Below are 18,623 nucleotides of genomic sequence, written 5' to 3'. Positions count from 1 at the left end.
CTGGATTCTCATCTTACCTCTTATCTTTGGTGTCCATGTCATGTTCCCCAGATAGACTAGTTTTAGAGGCAGGGCCTCCCTCCTCTCTCTCCCCAGAGAGACTCATTTTAGAGGCAGGGCCTCCCTCCTCTCTCTCCCCAGAGAGACTCATTTTAGAGGAAGTGCCCCGTTCCTCTCTCTCAAAGTCAGAACTTAACTCCTCAGGATCAGATTAGAAGGATTTTGAAGCCAGACCTGTAGACCTGTAAACAAACAACAGTTAGAATCCAACCCTATCAGACTGTTACCTCAAGTGAGGAAGCACAACGTACTCTATACCCTCATTAAGAACACACCACTATGATGTAAACAACTAATTTAAAACTTTTTCAGTACTAAGCAGATTTGAGGCGCAGGGTAGAGAACATAACAGCCCCATGCAGTTCTGACAGTATGTCCTCAGTCATTTACCTCATACTGACATAAGACAACAGAAGACAACAGAGAAGACAACAAGCTCCACTCCATCATACTGCACCATCAGCTGTACTGAGCACTACCTCACTTCCTCTTACAACAAGCTCCACTCCATCATACTGCACCATCAGCTGTACTGAGCACTACCTCACTTCCTCTTAGAAAACCTTGATGGATCAGTGACGTATGACGTGTCTGTGTGGATAGATGATTATCTATGTTTATAGAGTTTACAGGATTACGATTACAACAATGTCATTGTAATCACAGTATTTAGAATGACTTGATAAATGACCAACAACAGCATGACTGACTGATTAAGTGAAACAATAAAAGTTATTTTGATCTTGTTAGATCATACAGTAGTTGGATGTTTTAAGTTGGTATTGAATGTCGGCCATTAGACTGAGCAAGAGGTTAGTAAGATGAAGTAACTCTGGAAAATCACATTCCCTGTTAATATACGTGCACACTGATACTGTGAAGAACCCTGATCAAACATTGCTATGGTTAACGCTCTTTCCTCCCCGACATGGCATTGTTGTAAGCTCTGTTTATGATTTGTCAGGATGTAATCATTGACTGTACAATTTCTGTATTTCTTTAAGTTAGACCATTTCATTCTGTTCATGTCACATCTGTGTGCGTTCACCTGTTTGGTCTGGCCCTCTCCAGGTGTATCTCATCTGCTCATTACTAGGGTATTTAGTCAGGTGGGTCATGTTTGTAGCCTTTGCCAGTTTGTTTTGTGTGTTTCTACCGAGCTTTCTTGTGTTCCTGTTACCTGTTCTGTTTCTGCCTTGTGCTTTGATTTCCCTTAGACCTCGATTAGACTGGACTACGACTACTTACCTGATCCCGGATTGTACCTTCACCGACCACCTGCCTGTCCCCGACTACTCTGCCTTAAATAAACCCCATTGTTCTTGGAAGCTACTTCCTGTGTTTGGGTCTACCTCTGTGCATGAGCCTTGACAGTTCATTGATCTTATATCAAATTCATAATCTTACTTGTTCATACAATCCATATTTAAGTTATGCTGGTGACACACCACAGGATAATCGGGCCGATTTCGGCCCTTCCGACAATCCTAGGTAACATATGTCCCGATTATCTTGATGGTTCTGCAGATTTTATCAGGTGTTCCCTTGGTGTGAGGCGTGTTAAGAGTGACCCCACACTGTAGGAGCAAAACGTCTAAATCTAGTATTTTTTGTCCTCATGTTTGTGGTCTCTCACAGTTTGAAAATCTTATAAGATTAAAAAAATCGTATGGTGTGTCCCCAGCATTACTTCAATACATTCATAGTAAAGATATTGTGACGTGTGCGTGTTCACTAATGTTAAGATTGGCTCTACACTTCATTCCTTCAGATTAAAGATTATTACATATTAAACCTAGGTTTCCCTGATGTAATAACTCAATATCAGGGTAGTGCCCCCTTCTACTAAATACTTGATAATAAATTAAGTATTTCTGTTCTTCAACGAACAAACCCGCTACACGAGCCAGCCAGCAGTGCAACATCCGTGGTTGATGATTTCCTGGAAGCCCGCCTAGTTGCAGCTACGCACCTTAGGGAAAAAAAGTACGAGCTTGTGGACAGAATCTGTTGATTTGGAACCTGGTCTTAAAGGGCTGAGGAAAAGTCCCGCTGTGGTGACGCTCTACCAACTAGAGTTTGTCTGGTCCTGATTGGGCAGGTCAATGTTAAACTGTTTAAACACTTAGCTGCCTGTAAAGGAGGATTTGTATACTAGCAACAGCTTACTCTGATACATGGGTATTAGTTTATTGAAATAATTTATGAATAGAAAGTAAGTTGACCTTGATGATTTGAGTATTCCAAAAAGATTTCACACAATATACACACTCTGCAGCTAATTTTAAAAAGACAAGAGAAAGAGGAGGAGAACCTGGTTAAAACAAACTCCCAGCTAGTAAAGAAAAAACTAGCCTCTATGTGTGCAGCCAGAACAGTCAGCCAGCTAGGTACCAGGCTCCCAGTATGGCACCAGCAGCAGCTCAGTCTAGTAGGGTCCATATGGTGTAACACCACCAGCAGCACCCCAGTCTAGTAGGGTCCATATGGTGTAACACCACCAGCAGCACCCCAGTCTAGTAGGGTCCATATGGTGTAACACCACCAGCAGCACCCCAGTCTAGTAGGGTCCATATGGTGTAGCACCACCAGCAGCACCCCAGTCTAGTAGGGTCCATATGGTGTAACACCACCAGCAGCACCCCAGTCTAGTAGGGTCCATATGGTGTAACAGCACCAGCAGCACTCCAGTCTAGTAGGGTCCATATGGTGTAACAGCACCAGCAGCACCCCAGTCTAGTAGGGTCCATATGGTGTAGTACCACCAGCAGCACCCCAGTCTAGTAGGGTCCATATGGTGTAGTACCACCAGCAGCACCCCAGTCTAGTAGGGTCCATATGGTGTAACAGCACCAGCAGCACCCCAGTCTAGTAGGGTCCATATGGTGTAACAGCACCAGCAGCACCCCAGTCTAGTAGGGTCCATATGGTGTAGCACCACCAGCAGCACCCCAGTCTAGTAGGGTCCATATGGTGTAACAGCAGCATACTATCAGGGACAGGCCCCATACCCACAAGGAGGAAGGACAGGCCCAAGGAGGAGCAGAGGGAGAGAGAGGGCAGGTTTTAGAGGGAGAGAGAGGGCAGGTTTTAGAGGGAGAGAGAGGGCAGGTTTTAGAGGGAGAGAGAGGGCAGGTTTTAGAGGGAGAGAGAGGGGAGGTTGTCAGGGTGATATATTGGGGTTTGGTTGCTGACAGTATGGGTCTCAGTCTAAAAGACCTGTGTGGAAACAATGGGATCACTGGGGACTCTCCTGGAATCCACAACACTGGTTGTTGGCCTGTTGCAGACACATGAGACAGGATCATAACCAGGATGACATGCCAGGAATGCTGCACCTAAAAGACTTTCACTGTACCATGAACTATGACCCTGACTCCACAGATTTGGAGTGGGGCATTGAATGGGAGGAGTACTTTGATGGACGACACCCTGGGTAAACACTCCCTTTGAACAACAAGACTTGAGGGCTCGAGGTCAGACAGGTGTCTGCAGCATCACATCTAGCTCCCTTTAACCAACAGAGGAAACTAGCACAGCCCAGAGACTTTCTGAGAGGAGTGTTGAGATAACAGCAGAGAGAGCCATGTTGTCACCACTGAACCCAGACAAGCTCCAGACCTCTGGGTGTTCCCATGGTGACCCCTGAACTTGACCACACCCTCTCTGTGTGTTCCCATGGTGACCCCTGAACTTGATCAAACCCTCTCTGTGTGTTCCCATGGTGACCCCTGAACTTGACCACACCCTCTCTGTGTGTTCCCATGGTGACCCCTGAACTTAACCAAACCCTCTGTGTGTTCCCATGGTGACCCCTGAACTTGACCAAACCCTCTCTGTGTGTTCCCATGGTGACCCCTGAACTTGACCAAACCCTCTCTGTGTGTTCCCATGGTGACCCCTGAACTTGATCAAACCCTCTCTGTGTGTTCCCATGGTGACCCCTGAACTTGACCAAACCCTCTCTGTGGTTCTGATACCTTGAGACAGGCAGGAAATGTTGTTGGTCTGATTTAATCAGCAGGACCTATGCAGATTATCAGTGTTGTGCATGAACGAGTTCAAGAGAACGTGTTCATTGAGCACATACATTTTTAACTGAACTTTGAACGAGTTCATGAGAGGTATGAATGTGCACAACACTGCAGATTATCTTATGAGAAGGCAAGACAGGACCTAGGAAGAACCAGTACTCCCCACAGGGAAAGTTAAGTAATATGGAAACAATCGACGGGCTACTGAAGGCTGGTGTCCTGGTACACTGTAGCACATGTAACACCCATTATGCAGAGAGATGGAGAGAGTAATGGACAGAGAGACAGAGGGAGAGAGAGAGGTAGGTGTGTGTAGTGTGTGTAGCATGCAGAGAGATGGAGAGAAAGACAGAGGGAGAGCTGGTGTGTTTGAGACGGATGAGTAGATTAAATAAGAGTCAGAAAGTCAGGAAGGGAGGGACTGTCAGAGCTGCTGGTAGAGGTGTTCATACTGGGGAAACATCACCAAGTCTAACTCTGCTATATCAACATTGGATTAGATTCTATTATTTAACACATTATCACTTTCAACATCCTTAACTCGAGACATAATAAACAGTGTAATCTTATGTAAAGCAGCTTTACTGCCTTCTCTGAAACTGCTCTCTCTGTCATCACATGTTCTGTAATAACACCCAGTCCAGTAGACATCTGTACTGTAAACAATGATTAACAGGAATGACCAAGGATCTGTACTGTACATTTGTATTCAAAATCACCTTCAGTACCATGACAAACTAACTACTGACAAACAAATGTTACCATTAAACCCATTAAAATCCTTCACTCTCTACTAGATAGTTATTCATGTGTGTCCAACCAAATGTTCCAACGGTTCAGCTGTGTCTCTTGACCACACCCTGGTCCTCCATTCAGGAGGATTGTAGGTCTGAGCGTTTAACTAGAATCATCCTCACTTCCTACCTGACCTGAATCCCAGAATCCTCCTCTCCACTGCCCTTGTTACCTGAGATCACAGTGACTTCACAAAGACCTGGTGGCAACACACTCTAGAATGTTGAATCATTAACAGCATGAACATCATAAAGCAGATTATTACACTCTGACCAGAAGTTCTGCTCTCCTGTATAAACCCTTCCCTATCTCCCCTGTCCCCTATAGACCTGCTGTACCTGGACTGACCCTCACCTGTCCCTGACCACCACGCTCCTATAGACCTACTGTACCTGGACTGACCCTCACCTGTCCCTGACCACCACGCTCCTATAGACCTGCTGTACCTGGACTGACCCTCACCTGTCCCTGACCACCACGCTCCTATAGACCTGCTGTACCTGGACTGACCCTCACCTGTCCCTGACCACCACGCTCCTATAGATCTGCTGTACCTGGACTGACCCTCACCTGTCCCTGACCACCACGCTCCTATAGACCTGCTGTACCTGGACTGACCCTCACCTGTCCCTGACCACCACGCTCCTATAGACCTGCTGTACCTGGACTGACCCTCACCTGTCCCTGACCACCACGCTCCTATAGACCTGCTGTACCTGGACTGACCCTCACCTGTCCCTGACCACCACGCTCCTATAGATCTGCTGTACCTGGACTGACCCTCACCTGTCCCTGACCACCACGCTCCTGTAGACCTGCTGTACCTGGACTGACCCTCACCTGTCCCTGACCACCACGCTCCTATAGACCTGCTGTACCTGGACTGACCCTCACCTGTCCCTGACCACCATGCTCCTATAGACCTGCTGTACCTGGACTGACCCTCACCTGTCCCTGACCATGGTTCTGGATCAGCTCTTGGTACATCTGAACCTGTGTTCTGATTAAAAGTTCCACTCTCTCTGCCCAGTTTTCAGATTGACGAAAAAACACATTTTGTGTTGGGATTATTGGGTGACAGTGTATTAAGTATAAATGGAGTCCCCTTTAACCTAGGTTATGCTGGGGACACACTACAGGATAATCGGGACGATTTCACCCCTTCCAACAATCCTAGGTAACATCCCAATTATCTTGATGGTTCTACAGATTATTTGATCAGATGTTCCCTTGGTGTGAGGTGTGTCAAGAGTGACCCAATTTGTTCGGAAGGACGTCGGAGGCGGCCCGATCGCGAATCCTAAATATTCAACATGTTGAATATTTGCGATCAGAAATCCTGATGTGTGGGGGGAACCCCGAGGACCAACGCAGAGTTTATCACGTGAAACGAAACATTATCCAATCAGAAAGCAAGTTGAGAGAAGACGGAAGCATAACAAATGGAGCCACGGCGCAGCACAAAAGTGAAATGGAGTTGATTTGTGGCAACAGCAAACACTTTTATTTCTTTCCGTGAATTTTCTGTGAAAATCATTCCAAACACTATCATCGCAATTTTTTCCTGCATATCGTCCGCCATGCTTATTCTTAAGTCTCGAGAGATTTTGCGAGATTTCTTGTGTTAACAGTCGGGACACTGGTTGGAAATCTGTTTGTGTGTGGTGTGCTGTCTTTGTCAAATCATGGCACACCACACACTGTAGGAACAAAACAGCTAAATCTAGGATTTGTTTACTTCATGTATGTGGTCTCTCACAGTTTGAAGATCTTATAAGACAAAAAAAATTGTTTAGTGTGTCCCCAGCATTAGCGTGATCGCGGTTGTTGGGTTTAGTGAAGCAAGATAAGGAGATTTGATCCTGGGGTGTGTTGAACTTGCTTGGTAGTACAGGACCCAGTACAGGCCTCTATATCTTCTCTCAGCCTTCCTCCACCATCACCACTCAGCTTTGCTGACAGCAATTTGTTGTTTTGTAGCTCACTAGTTTTTTACACTTCCAGTATTCCCATATTTTGATGCCTCGCTCATTTATCCATTGTATTCATTTGTGTAGCCCTTTTCAACAGCAAGCTTTTAATAAGCAGTGTCACAGAGGGCTTCACAGATGCCCACAGATCAGCACCTATAACCAATCAGCAGTGTCACAGAGGGCTTCACAGATGCCCACAGACCAGCACCTATAACCAACCTGACCCAAACTCACTCTCCCTTCACTGTTTCACTAATGGACACATCCCATCCCTTAGTTATTGTTCACTGCTTTTCTCAGTTTAGGTCAATACATGCATAACTTTGCAACCCCATGTGTGCATTCGCTTTTGTCACAGACTAAAAGCCAGCCATGACAGGTTTAGTTGTGCAAGGCTCCATCTTCTCTTCATGAGGAAGCGTTGTGGTCTCTTGGTCTCATTTCCTGCTCTAAACCAGTTCTCAGTTTGAGCTGAGTGAATCAGGAAGGGAAACTTCTCATCGTTTACAGACAGTATAGTTCCACAACGAGTGGAATATGTACCCGAGGAAGATCAAGTATCATCAGAAGTGAATAGTTGTACAGTATTTCAGTGGTCAGATTCAAGGTACATTGCAGTTAGCCAGATCACAGAGTAACTGTATCTTGGCTAACAGGCGCAATGGAAAACAAATAGCTAGTGCAACAATAACTTTGGGGTAAGTCATTTGCTTTAGTATATAGCAACAATAACAACTCGATTACAGTAACATCTCAATTCCTCAACTACATTCAAACAATGACGTGTCGATGACAGTAGTGACAACAACACCAAAACAACAACAGTGTTATAATGGATAGCAGGGTTGGCCTCTACTGTCCACATGGTCTAACTCACCACGTATAGAGCAGCTTGTGTCATTTTTAAACAAGCGGAGCTGGTTCATGCAGGGGGACGCGAGACCTAGCGCGTCACAGCAATCGTCATCACGCGTCAGGCACACCCTCCTAATAGGGCGGGGTATATAGCAGGGATCCCAGCTCCTGCATTGCTAGTGCGACACAAACTCTCTCGGCCTCCTGCGGCCTCCCCCTCCCCGGCCTCCCCCCTTTTGTCTGGTTCTTCTTTTGTAGTTTGATTCTCATCTATCTGGTTTGACCCATTTCTACATTCCAGTCCTGTGCTGCTACAGGGCTCTGTAGAAACCATGTCATGGATGAGGAAATGCAGTTTCACTTGACACTCCTCCCTCACCTGCAGCCTACATCACCTGCCCTGCCAGAACCCTCCTCTCTCTGCCCTGTCTCTGATCACCTGCCCTGCCAGAACCCTCCTCTCTCTGCCCTGTCTCTGATCACCTGCCCTGCCAGAACCCTCCTCTCTCTGCCCTGTCTCTGATCACCTGCCCTGCCAGAACCCTCCTCTCTCTGCCCTGTCTCTGATCACCTGCCCTGCCAGAACCCTCCTCTCTCTGCCCTGTCTCTGATCACCTGCCCTGCCAAAACCCTCCTCTCTCTGCCCTGTCTCTGATCACCTGCCCTGCCAGAACCCTCCTCTCTCTGCCCTGTCTCTGATCACCTGCCCTGCCAGAACCCTCCTCTCTCTGCCCTGTCTCTGATCACCTGCCCTGCCAGAACCCTCTCTCTCTATCCTGTCTCTGATCACCTGCCCTGCCAGAACCCTCCTCTCTCTGCCCTGTCTCTGATCAGGGTCTTTCTCATGCTCAGGATACTCTTGCACAGGGCAAATGAAACATTCCCCAATGCACAGAGGAACACAGTGGAACAGGTTTACATTAGATGGTATATTGAATGAAGGTTTATGTCATCATAGGTTGTCATGGGCTAGCCATCTCTTTGACCCACAGTCAAAAGCTGTTAGCACTAGCTCCCCAGTCTACAGAGGACCAAAGTAGTGTAAATATGATATACAAATATCATATTCTTTAAACCCTTAATGACACATACATGTTGTTATCATATATCATAGTCTGTCTCCTCCCTGGACACTGATAACTGATAACACAGTACATCCTCTTCCTGTTGATCACCACAGGTAGGAGGTCCTTAACGACTGACTGACATTGTTGCCAACACACAATAGCCTATGATAACATTACAGACACAAAAGACATGTTTAACAGACATGAAATCATGTTATATTGTAGCCTAGGATTTATGCTGATAAACAAACACATGTCCAGTATTTGAAAGGATAAGACATCAGACCAGGAATACAGATGCTAATTGACTTAATCATGACCTATCCTGGACTGACAGTAAATCCTTCACTCTCCAACATATGAATAAACACCTTCTACTGACCTTTATAAAAGTCTGGTTTCACCATCAGCCTCCTCTCTGTGCTTCATCTGGTTCTGTGTGTGTCTGACAGTAATGCTGACAGTCTGATCACCTGTAGTGCTACCTTGTACTCATCTGATCCCAAACTTGAAGACTCCTCTCACTGCTCTGTTCATGTTCTCTGTTCACTTGAATGTGTCACACCCACATACATACACGCACAAACACTTCTGTTTGGACCAGTTGATCCTGTTTGGAGTCTCATTACTGGAACTTTCTTCTGTAAGGGTGCATGCATGCCCAAACAGGATTGGAGAAAGGCAGAGGTTCGAAGGAGAGAAGGGGAGTGTGTGTAGATTTGAATGGCGGTTTCAATACAATTTATTTAGCTTGTACAATTACAAAAGATTGAACAAAGTAATTTGTGATCAGTCATTACAAAGGACATGCTACCCAAAAGCTACAGGAGTGATAGCGAACATCCATAAACACTGCCTTATATCAACTTTGACCACAATATACAATACCATTTGTTCTAGCATTCAAGTGTAGCGCCCCTCGTGCCTCGTTTTCGGGCATAACTCAAATTAACTAAATGCTTGGGCGCTCTGAGTTCTTTAAAACTAATATTTGCAAAAAGAATGAATATATTTAGAAGCCGTTATTTTATAAGGTCCCAATCTAAATACAAATAATGCATCAGCATCCAACACAATCTTTACATTTAATATATATACACACAATACAATAGAAAAGACAATATCCCTGGCCGCAATTATCCTATTAGACACGAAATAGAAAATATAGAAAATAATAAACCGAGTCCGTCAAATACCAACTGCAGTCCGGCTCGGGTACGTTGGCCCACACCACGAGATGACGGCTGCTGTCTGTGGGCAACACGCGGCCCAACCAGGTACCTCGTGGCGTGACGATGGTTGGAAAGTTGAGTAGGTCGACGGTGTCCCGGAGAGTTTGACCAGAGTTCGTTGAGGTCTTTGAATGTCCGTAAGACTGGAAAGTTCTTGAATTTGGCTTTCCGCCAAATTTTGTCCTTCTCCAATCCGACGCAGTCCCTTTGTGAATTGTAACTAACCTGCAATGGAGTTGCCTATCCGACAGCTCACCAGTTAGGCTACATGCTAAATATGGTTCCCGAGTTGGCAACATATTTATCCTCGCTAACACTCCGTTCAGCACTCAGACCACCCCAAACTCCGATATGAACTCCCCCCTGTTCCCTTCCTTCCAATATATATATCACGACCTCAGGTCAAGGTTCAAACCAATCAACCAATAGGCTGACATTAAACTAAATCCAAATATTAACAGCGGAAATATTACGTAAAATATATTAAACTTAACAGCATTAGTTTACCTGAACAGAAAAACAATAAACATGTAATATGAAATAAATACTAGCAAGGGGCTACACAAGCAATCTCTGTGATTGGCTAACTCTACTCTGTGACAGTTTGAAACAATACATCTCCATACCAAATGTCCCACAGTTCTTTGATGTTGTATCTCTTCCCAAACCAGTAGATAAGGTCAACTGCCCTTTGTGTGGTTTTCTTCAAACAAGAATTTAATTAACACCAACCATAGAACAGGAAAGGTCAGAGCAGCTGGATCAAATTATCTATCTAAACCTATTCCCTCAGGTCATCCGAACAATACAGTTGAATCCTCATCGTCTCTCCTGAATCCTCAACTGTCTCCCCCCCCCCCCCCCCCCAGGTGGAAAGAACTCTCCCAGGTCATCCAGACTTCCCGTCTCTTGGTTAGGTGTCATAACACTACAGGTAGCTTCTCTACCAAATTGAGTTAAATTAACATTCACTGCATCAAGCTTCTTAACCAACTGTAAACTTCTCCTTAGACACATTGTACATTGTACATATGACCAACATTTCTATCACAGGAGGAGTAGAGGGGGAAAGAGGAGGTAAAGGACACAGGGGGTGAGGACGAGAGAGGGGAGGAGTAGAGGAGGAGAGAGGAGGTAAAGGAGACAGGGGGTGAGGAGGAGAGAGGGGAGGAGTAGAGGAGGAGAGAGGAGGTAAAGGAGACAGGGGGTGAGGAGGAGAGAGGGGAGGAGGGAGGAGTAGAGGAGGAGAGAGGGGAGGAGGGAGGAGTAGAGGAGGAGAGAGGAGGTAAAGGAGACAGGGGTTGAGGAGGAGAGAGGGGAGGAGTAGAGGAGGAGAGAGGAGGTAAAGGAACCAGGGGATGAGGGGGAGAGAGGGGCAGGAGTAGAGGAGGAGAGAGGGGGTAAAGGAGACAGGGGGTGAGGAGGAGAGGGGGGAGGAGTAGAGGAGGAGAGAGGGGGAGGAATAGGGGAGGAGAGAGGGGGGTAAAGGAGACAGCGGGTGAGGAGGAGAGAGGGGAAGATTTGATCCTGGTTATGGCATGTTGTGACTCGCACTTGAGATCCTTTTTCTTAACCAAAATCTTGACGAGAAGGAGAGAGAGAAAAAGATAGAGAATGTCCACTGTGTATATGTGTGAATGTGTTTGTATCAGTGTAGCTACTGTATATGTAAACAGACTGTATGTAAGTGTGAGTGGAGGTGAATGTAGTACACCACTGTGTGGTGTTTGTGTTTGTGTGTGTATGTGTTGACTTGCATATGTGTAAATCAAATCAAAATGTATTTGTATATCCCTTTCATGTTATTTAGCAGATGCTCTTATCCAGAACGACTTACAGTTAGTACAGGGACATTCCCCAAGGCAAGTAGGGTAAAGTGCCTTGCCCAAGGACACAGCGTCATTTCGCACGGCCGGGAATCAAACTGGCAACCTTCTGATTAGCCAGATTCCCTAACCGCTCGGCCATCTGAACCCCCAACATTTTACAAGCAATGTCACAAATGGCTTCACATATGGCCCTTGGAACTGCCCCTCAACCAACCCAAACTCTCAAGGAAGACAAGGAAAAACTCCCAGAAAAATTCACTGGAGGAGAAAAAATTGAAGAAACCTTGGGAGGGACAATTCAGTGAGGGTTCCCCTCCTCCGGTTGGTGAAAGAGAGGTGCAGAACACAGGCTTAACATAGTCATACAGCAGGGAAGTGTCAATGGGTGTTGAAACACCAAAATGTGCTCGTCATGGAAACTGGTTTCCGGTTGGTAACTAGATCCAGCTTTGGCAGACTGTCACAGATCGACGTCCACTGGCGACCAGGTCCAGCGTTGTCCGACCCACGAGCAGCCAGGTGCTGAAAGCTCAACCCCCCCACACCACAGGGGAGGTGTGGAGGGGAGAGGGAGAAAGAGAGGAAGAGGGAGGAAGAGAAAGAAGAGGACAAGAGAGAGAGGGAGGTAGAGAGAGACGTAGAGAGAGGGGAAATTCATTGGGAGCTTCTGCAGAAAGTAGAAAGACTTGGATTTGCTTTATTTATAAATTATTAAATGTTTACAATGTTAGTCTCTTTACTTTATGTAACTGATGGAATGTATTACTTATATAGAAAACTGATATGAATCTCTTCTTCTACAGGCCTCCACTCCTCTGCTGTAGGCTACACAGCATTCCTGCTGATGTCTGATGTCTATCTGTCTGTCAGCCTCTGTTCTGGAGAAACCAAGTTCATGTATGAGGAAATGCAGTTGTTCTGAACTTGACGCTGCCAACAGAAATGATGGGTGTTGCCAAGATTTGTAGGTCCCATGAACTCTTAGAATTATGGGTAAATATACAGTAATTATTAAACAAACATGGAAAAATATAGTTTTATTTTAAGCTGTACTTAGGGTGGTGTATATACATTATGTATAATTCACAAAGCAAACCCCTCACTGTTTGGAGTGTTATTACTAGAACTTACTTCTGTAAGAGTACATGCATGATCTAACAGGAGGGGAGAAAGGAAGGGGTTGGAAGGGAGAATGGAGGAGAAGGAGAGAAGGGGAGATATAAGGAGGGGAGGAGGAAAGATTGGGGAGGGGAGATAGGGGAGGTGAGAAGGAGAGATGAGACCACCACCCTTTTCTAACCATTTCTCTTTCTTATCCTTTTCTGTTACGGGGTGGTGGTGGTGGACCCAAGCTCACAACACAGACGAGCGAACTGAGGGATGGTCCAGAGGGGTTTAATGTTGGGGTGCAGAGGGGAATGAAGGTGACGGAAAACAGACAGGACAGGTAGGGTAGGCAGGGTAGGCTGTGCAGGGTAGGCTGTGTAGGGTAAGCTGTGCGGGATTTGGCAGGGTGTTAAGGTTGGTGATCCGAGGGTAGACGAACCTGTTATCCAGCGATGAATGACGTGAAAACCAGGGTTGATAAACTGCAGGGCTGATGGGAGACAGGTGTGGAGACTGAGGCAGTGTGTGTGTGGGTAACTGGGAACCAGAGACCATGGCCACACCCACCACCGGGAGACACAAAAACAACATAAAAACTGCTGCTAGGGGGCCGAGGGCATGACATTCTCTCTCTCTCTCTCTCTCTCTCTTCTCTCTCTCTCTCTCTCTCTCTCTCTCTCTCTCTCTCTCTCTCTCTCTCTCTCTCTCTCTCTCTCTCTCTCTCTCTCTGCGTCTCAATGTCCCCAATCTCCGCTAAATCCTGTATATCAATTATAAAATGTCTACAAAAGCGTTCTCCTCTCGTTTTGGAAACTAATGGAATGTTTTGAAACTGATATGAATCTCTTCTTTCTGAGAAGCAGCCAGTCACTCCTCAACTGTACTCATCACTCCTGCTCATGTCTGATGTCTATCAGTCTGTCTGTTCTGTAGAAACCATGTCAGGTATGAGGAAATGCACTTGTTGTGACCATGTCCCTCCCTGTAACAGATGACAGAGCTAACCTGACCGGTTCAGGTACCAGAGAGGTTGTTTCATCTGAGAACATTTTAGACACAGTTAACCCAGAGATGGACACATGGTGAGACTGAGGGGAGTTACACTGTCTGTAGGGCTCCCTTACAGCAGGGGTGGAGAGACAAAGGGAAACAGACAAAGAGAGGAAGAGAGAAAAGGGGGAGGAAGACAGAGTAATGAAGCTTATCAGCAGTTCGGTCAGACAGGACTGAACTCTGCACGCTCAGGCCACACACGTTATGTCTCACTACTCACTCCTCCCGCTACCTCTATGCCGGGGCTGTTTGTCCATGCTACCACTGTGAGTGACCCTCAACCTCCCTGTTTAGTTTGTCCATGCTACCACTGTGAGTGACCCTCAACCTCCCTGTTTAGTTTGTCCATGCTACCACTGTGAGTGACCCTCAACCTCCCTGTTTAGTTTGTCCATGCTACCACTGTGAGTGACCCTCAACCTCCCTGTTTAGTTTGTCCATGCTACCACTGTGAGTGACCCTCAACCTCCCTGTTTAGTTTGTCCATGCTACCACTGTGAGTGACCCTCAACCTCCCTGTTTAGTTTGTCCATGCTACCACTGTGAGTGACCCTCAACCTCCCTGTTTAGTTTGTCCATGCTACCACTGTGAGTGACCCTCAACCTCCCTGTTTAGTTTGTCCATGCTACCACTGTGAGTGACCCTCAACCTCCCTGTTTAGTGTGTAGAGAGAGGCCTACCCCCAAATCTGAACTTTGGGTAACACGAGGCATATGTAAACAAGGTGACCTGGGCTGACCACCATCATCACCCTCTGTGTCTGCAGTAGACCTCACCATCATCACCCTCTGTGTGTCTGCAGTAGACCTCACCATCATCACCCTCTGTGTCTGCAGTAGACCTCACCATCATCACCCTCTGTGTCTGCAGTAGACCTCACCATCATCACCCTCTGTGTCTGCAGTAGACCTCACCATCATCACCCTCTGTGTCTGCAGTAGACCTCACCATCATCACCCTCTGTGTCTGCAGTAGACCTCACCATCATCACCCTGTGTGTCTGCAGTAGACCTCACCATCATCACCCTCTGTGTCTGCAGTAGACCTCACCAGCATCACCCTCTGTGTCTGCAGTAGACCTCACCATCATCACCCTCTGTGTCTGCAGTAGACCTCACCATCATCACCCTCTGTGTGTCTGCAGTAGACCTCACCATCATCACCCTCTGTGTCTGCAGTAGACCTCACCATCATCACCCTCTGTGTGTATATGTAAATATACTGTATGTAAGTGTGAGTGGAGGTGGATGTAGTACACCACTGTGTGGTGTGTGTGTAGGAGAGGTCTACAAGATGCAGTCTGTGTATATAGGAGAGGTCTACATGATGCAGTCTGTGTATATAGGAGAGGTCTACATGATGCAGTCTGTTTATATAGGAGAGGTCTACATGATGCAGTCTGTGTATATAGGAGAGGTCTACATGATGCAGTCTGTGTATATAGGAGAGGTCTACACGATGCAGTCTGTGTATATAGGAGAGGTCTACATGATAGTCTGTGTATATAGGAGAGGTCTACACGATGCAGTCTGTGTATATAGGAGAGGTCTACATGATGCAGTCTGCGTCTATAGGAGAGGTCTACATGATGCAGTCTGTGTCTATGGGAGAGGTCTACATGATGCAGTCTGTGTCTATAGGAGAGGTCTACATGATGCAGTCTGTGTCTATAGGAGAGGTCTACATGATGCAGTCTGTGTCTATAGGAGAGGTCTACATGATGCAGTCTGTGTATATAGGAGAGGTCTACATGATGCAGTCTGTGTATATAGGAGAGGTCTACATGATGCAGTCTGTGTCTATAGGAGAGGTCTACATGATGCAGTCTGTGTATATAGGAGAGGTCTACATGATGCAGTCTGTGTATATAGAAGAGGTCTACATGATGAAGTCTGTGTATAAAGGAGGAGTTATTAATATAATGGGATATATCATCATGCTTTCCTTCATTAAGCTACATTGATCAAATCTACACTTCCCAAGGTGCTGGTTTGTCCCTCATGGCATTTATATCAGTCTAGCATCCTAGACCTCCTAAGACATGATTGTACCATACAGACAGGTCATTCTCTCTCTCTCTGTTGATGATCCTGACTGAACCATACAGACAGGTCATTCTCTCTCTCTCTGTTGATGATCCTGACTGAACCATACAGACAGGTCATTCTCTCTCTCTGTTCATTTCAGACAGAACATTGCAGTGGGGCACATAGGGACTACCACCTCTCTCTCTCTCTCTCTCTCTCTCTCTCTCTCTCTCTCTCTCTCTCTCTCCACACATTCCATTCTTGTACTTCTACTGTTGAAACCCTTTCATGTATAAGAACATTTAGTTTGTAACTGACATTTTTGTGGTATAACAGAAAAGTACTGTTCCTAACCCTCTCTCCTCTCTGACAGTAAACTTAGTAACAGTGATAACTAAATTACATCTTCTGTGTTGCCAACCTTCGTGTTCTGTGTAAACTATGTAATAAAGGGAGTCAGGGGGCTGAGAGGAGAGGTTAGGGAATTGGGCTAGTAATCAGAAGGTTGCCGGTTCGATCGTTCCATGCCAAATGACGTTGTGTCCTTGGGCAAGGCACTTCACCCTACTTGCCTCAGGGGGGGAAGGTCCCTGTACTTACTGTAAGTCGCTTTGGATGAGAGCGTCTGCTAAATGACCAAATGTAAATGTAATGAATGAGGAAACACCTGTAGTTTAGCCCAGGCAGCACCAGCAGTTATGGATCCCATGACAAAGTACTGGGTACCTGGTTAGTTTGGGATTTGAAATAGTAACTTTGCTATGGGTATATTTCTAGGTAAGATATATGTCGATGTAAACACAGTCATATGGACTATGACACCTATTATGTCCAGAAACATGACCTGTCATTTATAAATATAATCATGCCACTCATGACACTTCACACCAATGAATCATTCAGCAGTGTACAAAGACAAGTAGAATGGAGCAACAAAAACACACTAAGCTAAACTGAACCCTACGCTGCCAGTACTATAAACTAAACTTTACCTGTTAGGACCTCTGAAACAAACCTGTTTCTAAGATAAACTGAACCCTGCACTGCCAGTGCTAGCTAGTTCAATCTTCCGTCTGGAGGTACTCAAAATGAAACGCAGAAATTTCTGTTTTCTCTGCCACATTAATCATAATTACATTTTGTATTTATCAATAATTCTTCAAGACAATTTCATGTTCCTGTCAATCAGCACCCTCCCCCCTCTCTATCTCCACTGTAAAGTTTAGTTTGATTTTCATCAATCTGGTTTGACCCTTTTCTACATTCCAGTCCTGTGCTGCTACAGGACTCTGTAGAAACCATGTCATGTATGAGGAAATGTAGTTTCACTTGACGCTCCCTGTAGGAATGATGGGTGTTGGGTGGAGTTGTGAGTCTCATGACTTATAAGGATGATGGGTAAATACGACCTGATCTGAACAAATTATTTAAAAACTTCTGCCAGTCTAATGTACAATCACCCCTAATTATTCCAGAAACATGACTTGTCACCCTGTCACATGATTATCACTGTACTATGTTCTGTACTGTAACTCTGGATGCTTGTCCTCCCTCACCTGTAGCCTACATCACCTGCCCTGCCAGAACCCTCCTCTTTCTGCCCTGTCTCTGATCACCTGCCCTGCCAGAACCCTCCTCTCTCTCTCCTGTCTCTGATCACCTGCCCTGCCAGAACCCTCCTCTCTCTGCCCTGTCTCTGATCACCTGCCCTGCCAGAACACTCCTCTCTCTGCCCTGTCTCTGATCACCTGCCCTGCCAGAACCCCTCTCTCTCTATCCTGTCTCTGATCACCTGCCCTGCCAGAACCCTCCTCTCTCTGCCCTGTCTCTGATCACCTGCCCTGCCAGAACCCTCCTCTCTCTGCCCTGTCTCTGATCACCTGCCCTGCCAGAACCCTCCTCTCTCTGCCCTGTCTCTGATCACCTGCCCTGCCAGAGCCCTCCTCTCTCTGCCCTGTCTCTGATCACCTGCCCTGCCAGAGCCCTCCTCTCTCTGCCCTGTCTCTGATCACCTGCCCTGCCAGAACCCTCCTCTCTCTACCCTGTCTCTGATCACCTGCCCTGCCAGAACCCTCCTCTCTCTGCCCTGTCTCTGATCACCTGCCCTGCCAGAACCCTCCTCTCTCTGCCCTGTCTCTGATCACCTGCCCTGCCAGAACCCTCCTCTCTCTGCCCTGTCTCTGATCAGGGTCTTTCTCATGCTCAGGATACTCTTGCACAGTGCAAATGAAACATTCACCAATGCAGAGAGGAACACAGTGGAACAGGTTTATACTAGATGGTGTATTGAATGAAGGTTTATGTCATCATAGGTTGACATGGGCTAGCCATCTCTTTGACCCACAATCACTAGCTGTTAGCACTAGCTCCCCAGTCTATAGAGGACCAAAGTAGTCTAAATAGGATATCCAAATATCATATTATTTAAACCCTTAATGACACAGTGTTGTTGTCATACAGCCTAGTCTGTCTCCTCCCTGGACACTGATAACTGATAACACAGCACATCCTCTTCCTGTTGATCAGCACAGGTGGGAGGTCCTTAACCACTGACTGACATTGTTGCCAACACACAATAGCCTATGATAAC

At 46.2% G+C, this 18,623-nt stretch overlaps 2 protein-coding genes across 10 annotated transcripts in view; both read right to left on the bottom strand.

Moving 5' to 3' along the window:
- Positions 1 to 18,623, bottom strand: part of LOC124471292 (NACHT, LRR and PYD domains-containing protein 12-like) — a 1,476,309-nt gene that overhangs the window by 67,708 nt on the left and 1,389,978 nt on the right. For 2 of the 9 annotated variants that reach the window (XM_047025734.1, XM_047025735.1), the window contains exons 1-2: positions 9,167 to 9,369; positions 18 to 242 (exon numbers count right to left, since the gene is read on the bottom strand). The exons of the other annotated variants lie outside the window; for them this stretch is intronic. In XM_047025734.1, the coding sequence (XP_046881690.1) occupies positions 18 to 151 (134 nt within the window). In that variant the 5' untranslated portion in view covers positions 152 to 242; positions 9,167 to 9,369. Of the gene's footprint in view, positions 1 to 17; positions 243 to 9,166; positions 9,370 to 18,623 lie in introns of those variants that run through there. 9 annotated transcript variants of the gene reach the window in all.
- LOC124471307 (NACHT, LRR and PYD domains-containing protein 6-like) overlaps positions 1 to 18,623 on the bottom strand; it is a 332,215-nt gene that overhangs the window by 66,729 nt on the left and 246,863 nt on the right. The gene's annotated exons all lie outside the window — the stretch shown is intronic.

The sequence above is a fragment of the Hypomesus transpacificus genome, chromosome 9 (assembly GCF_021917145.1).
Source record: "Hypomesus transpacificus isolate Combined female chromosome 9, fHypTra1, whole genome shotgun sequence".
Classification (NCBI taxonomy): Eukaryota; Metazoa; Chordata; class Actinopteri; order Osmeriformes; family Osmeridae; genus Hypomesus; species Hypomesus transpacificus.
Note: the sequence above shows the minus strand (reverse complement) of the source record. Positions and strands in the feature narration are given on the sequence as shown.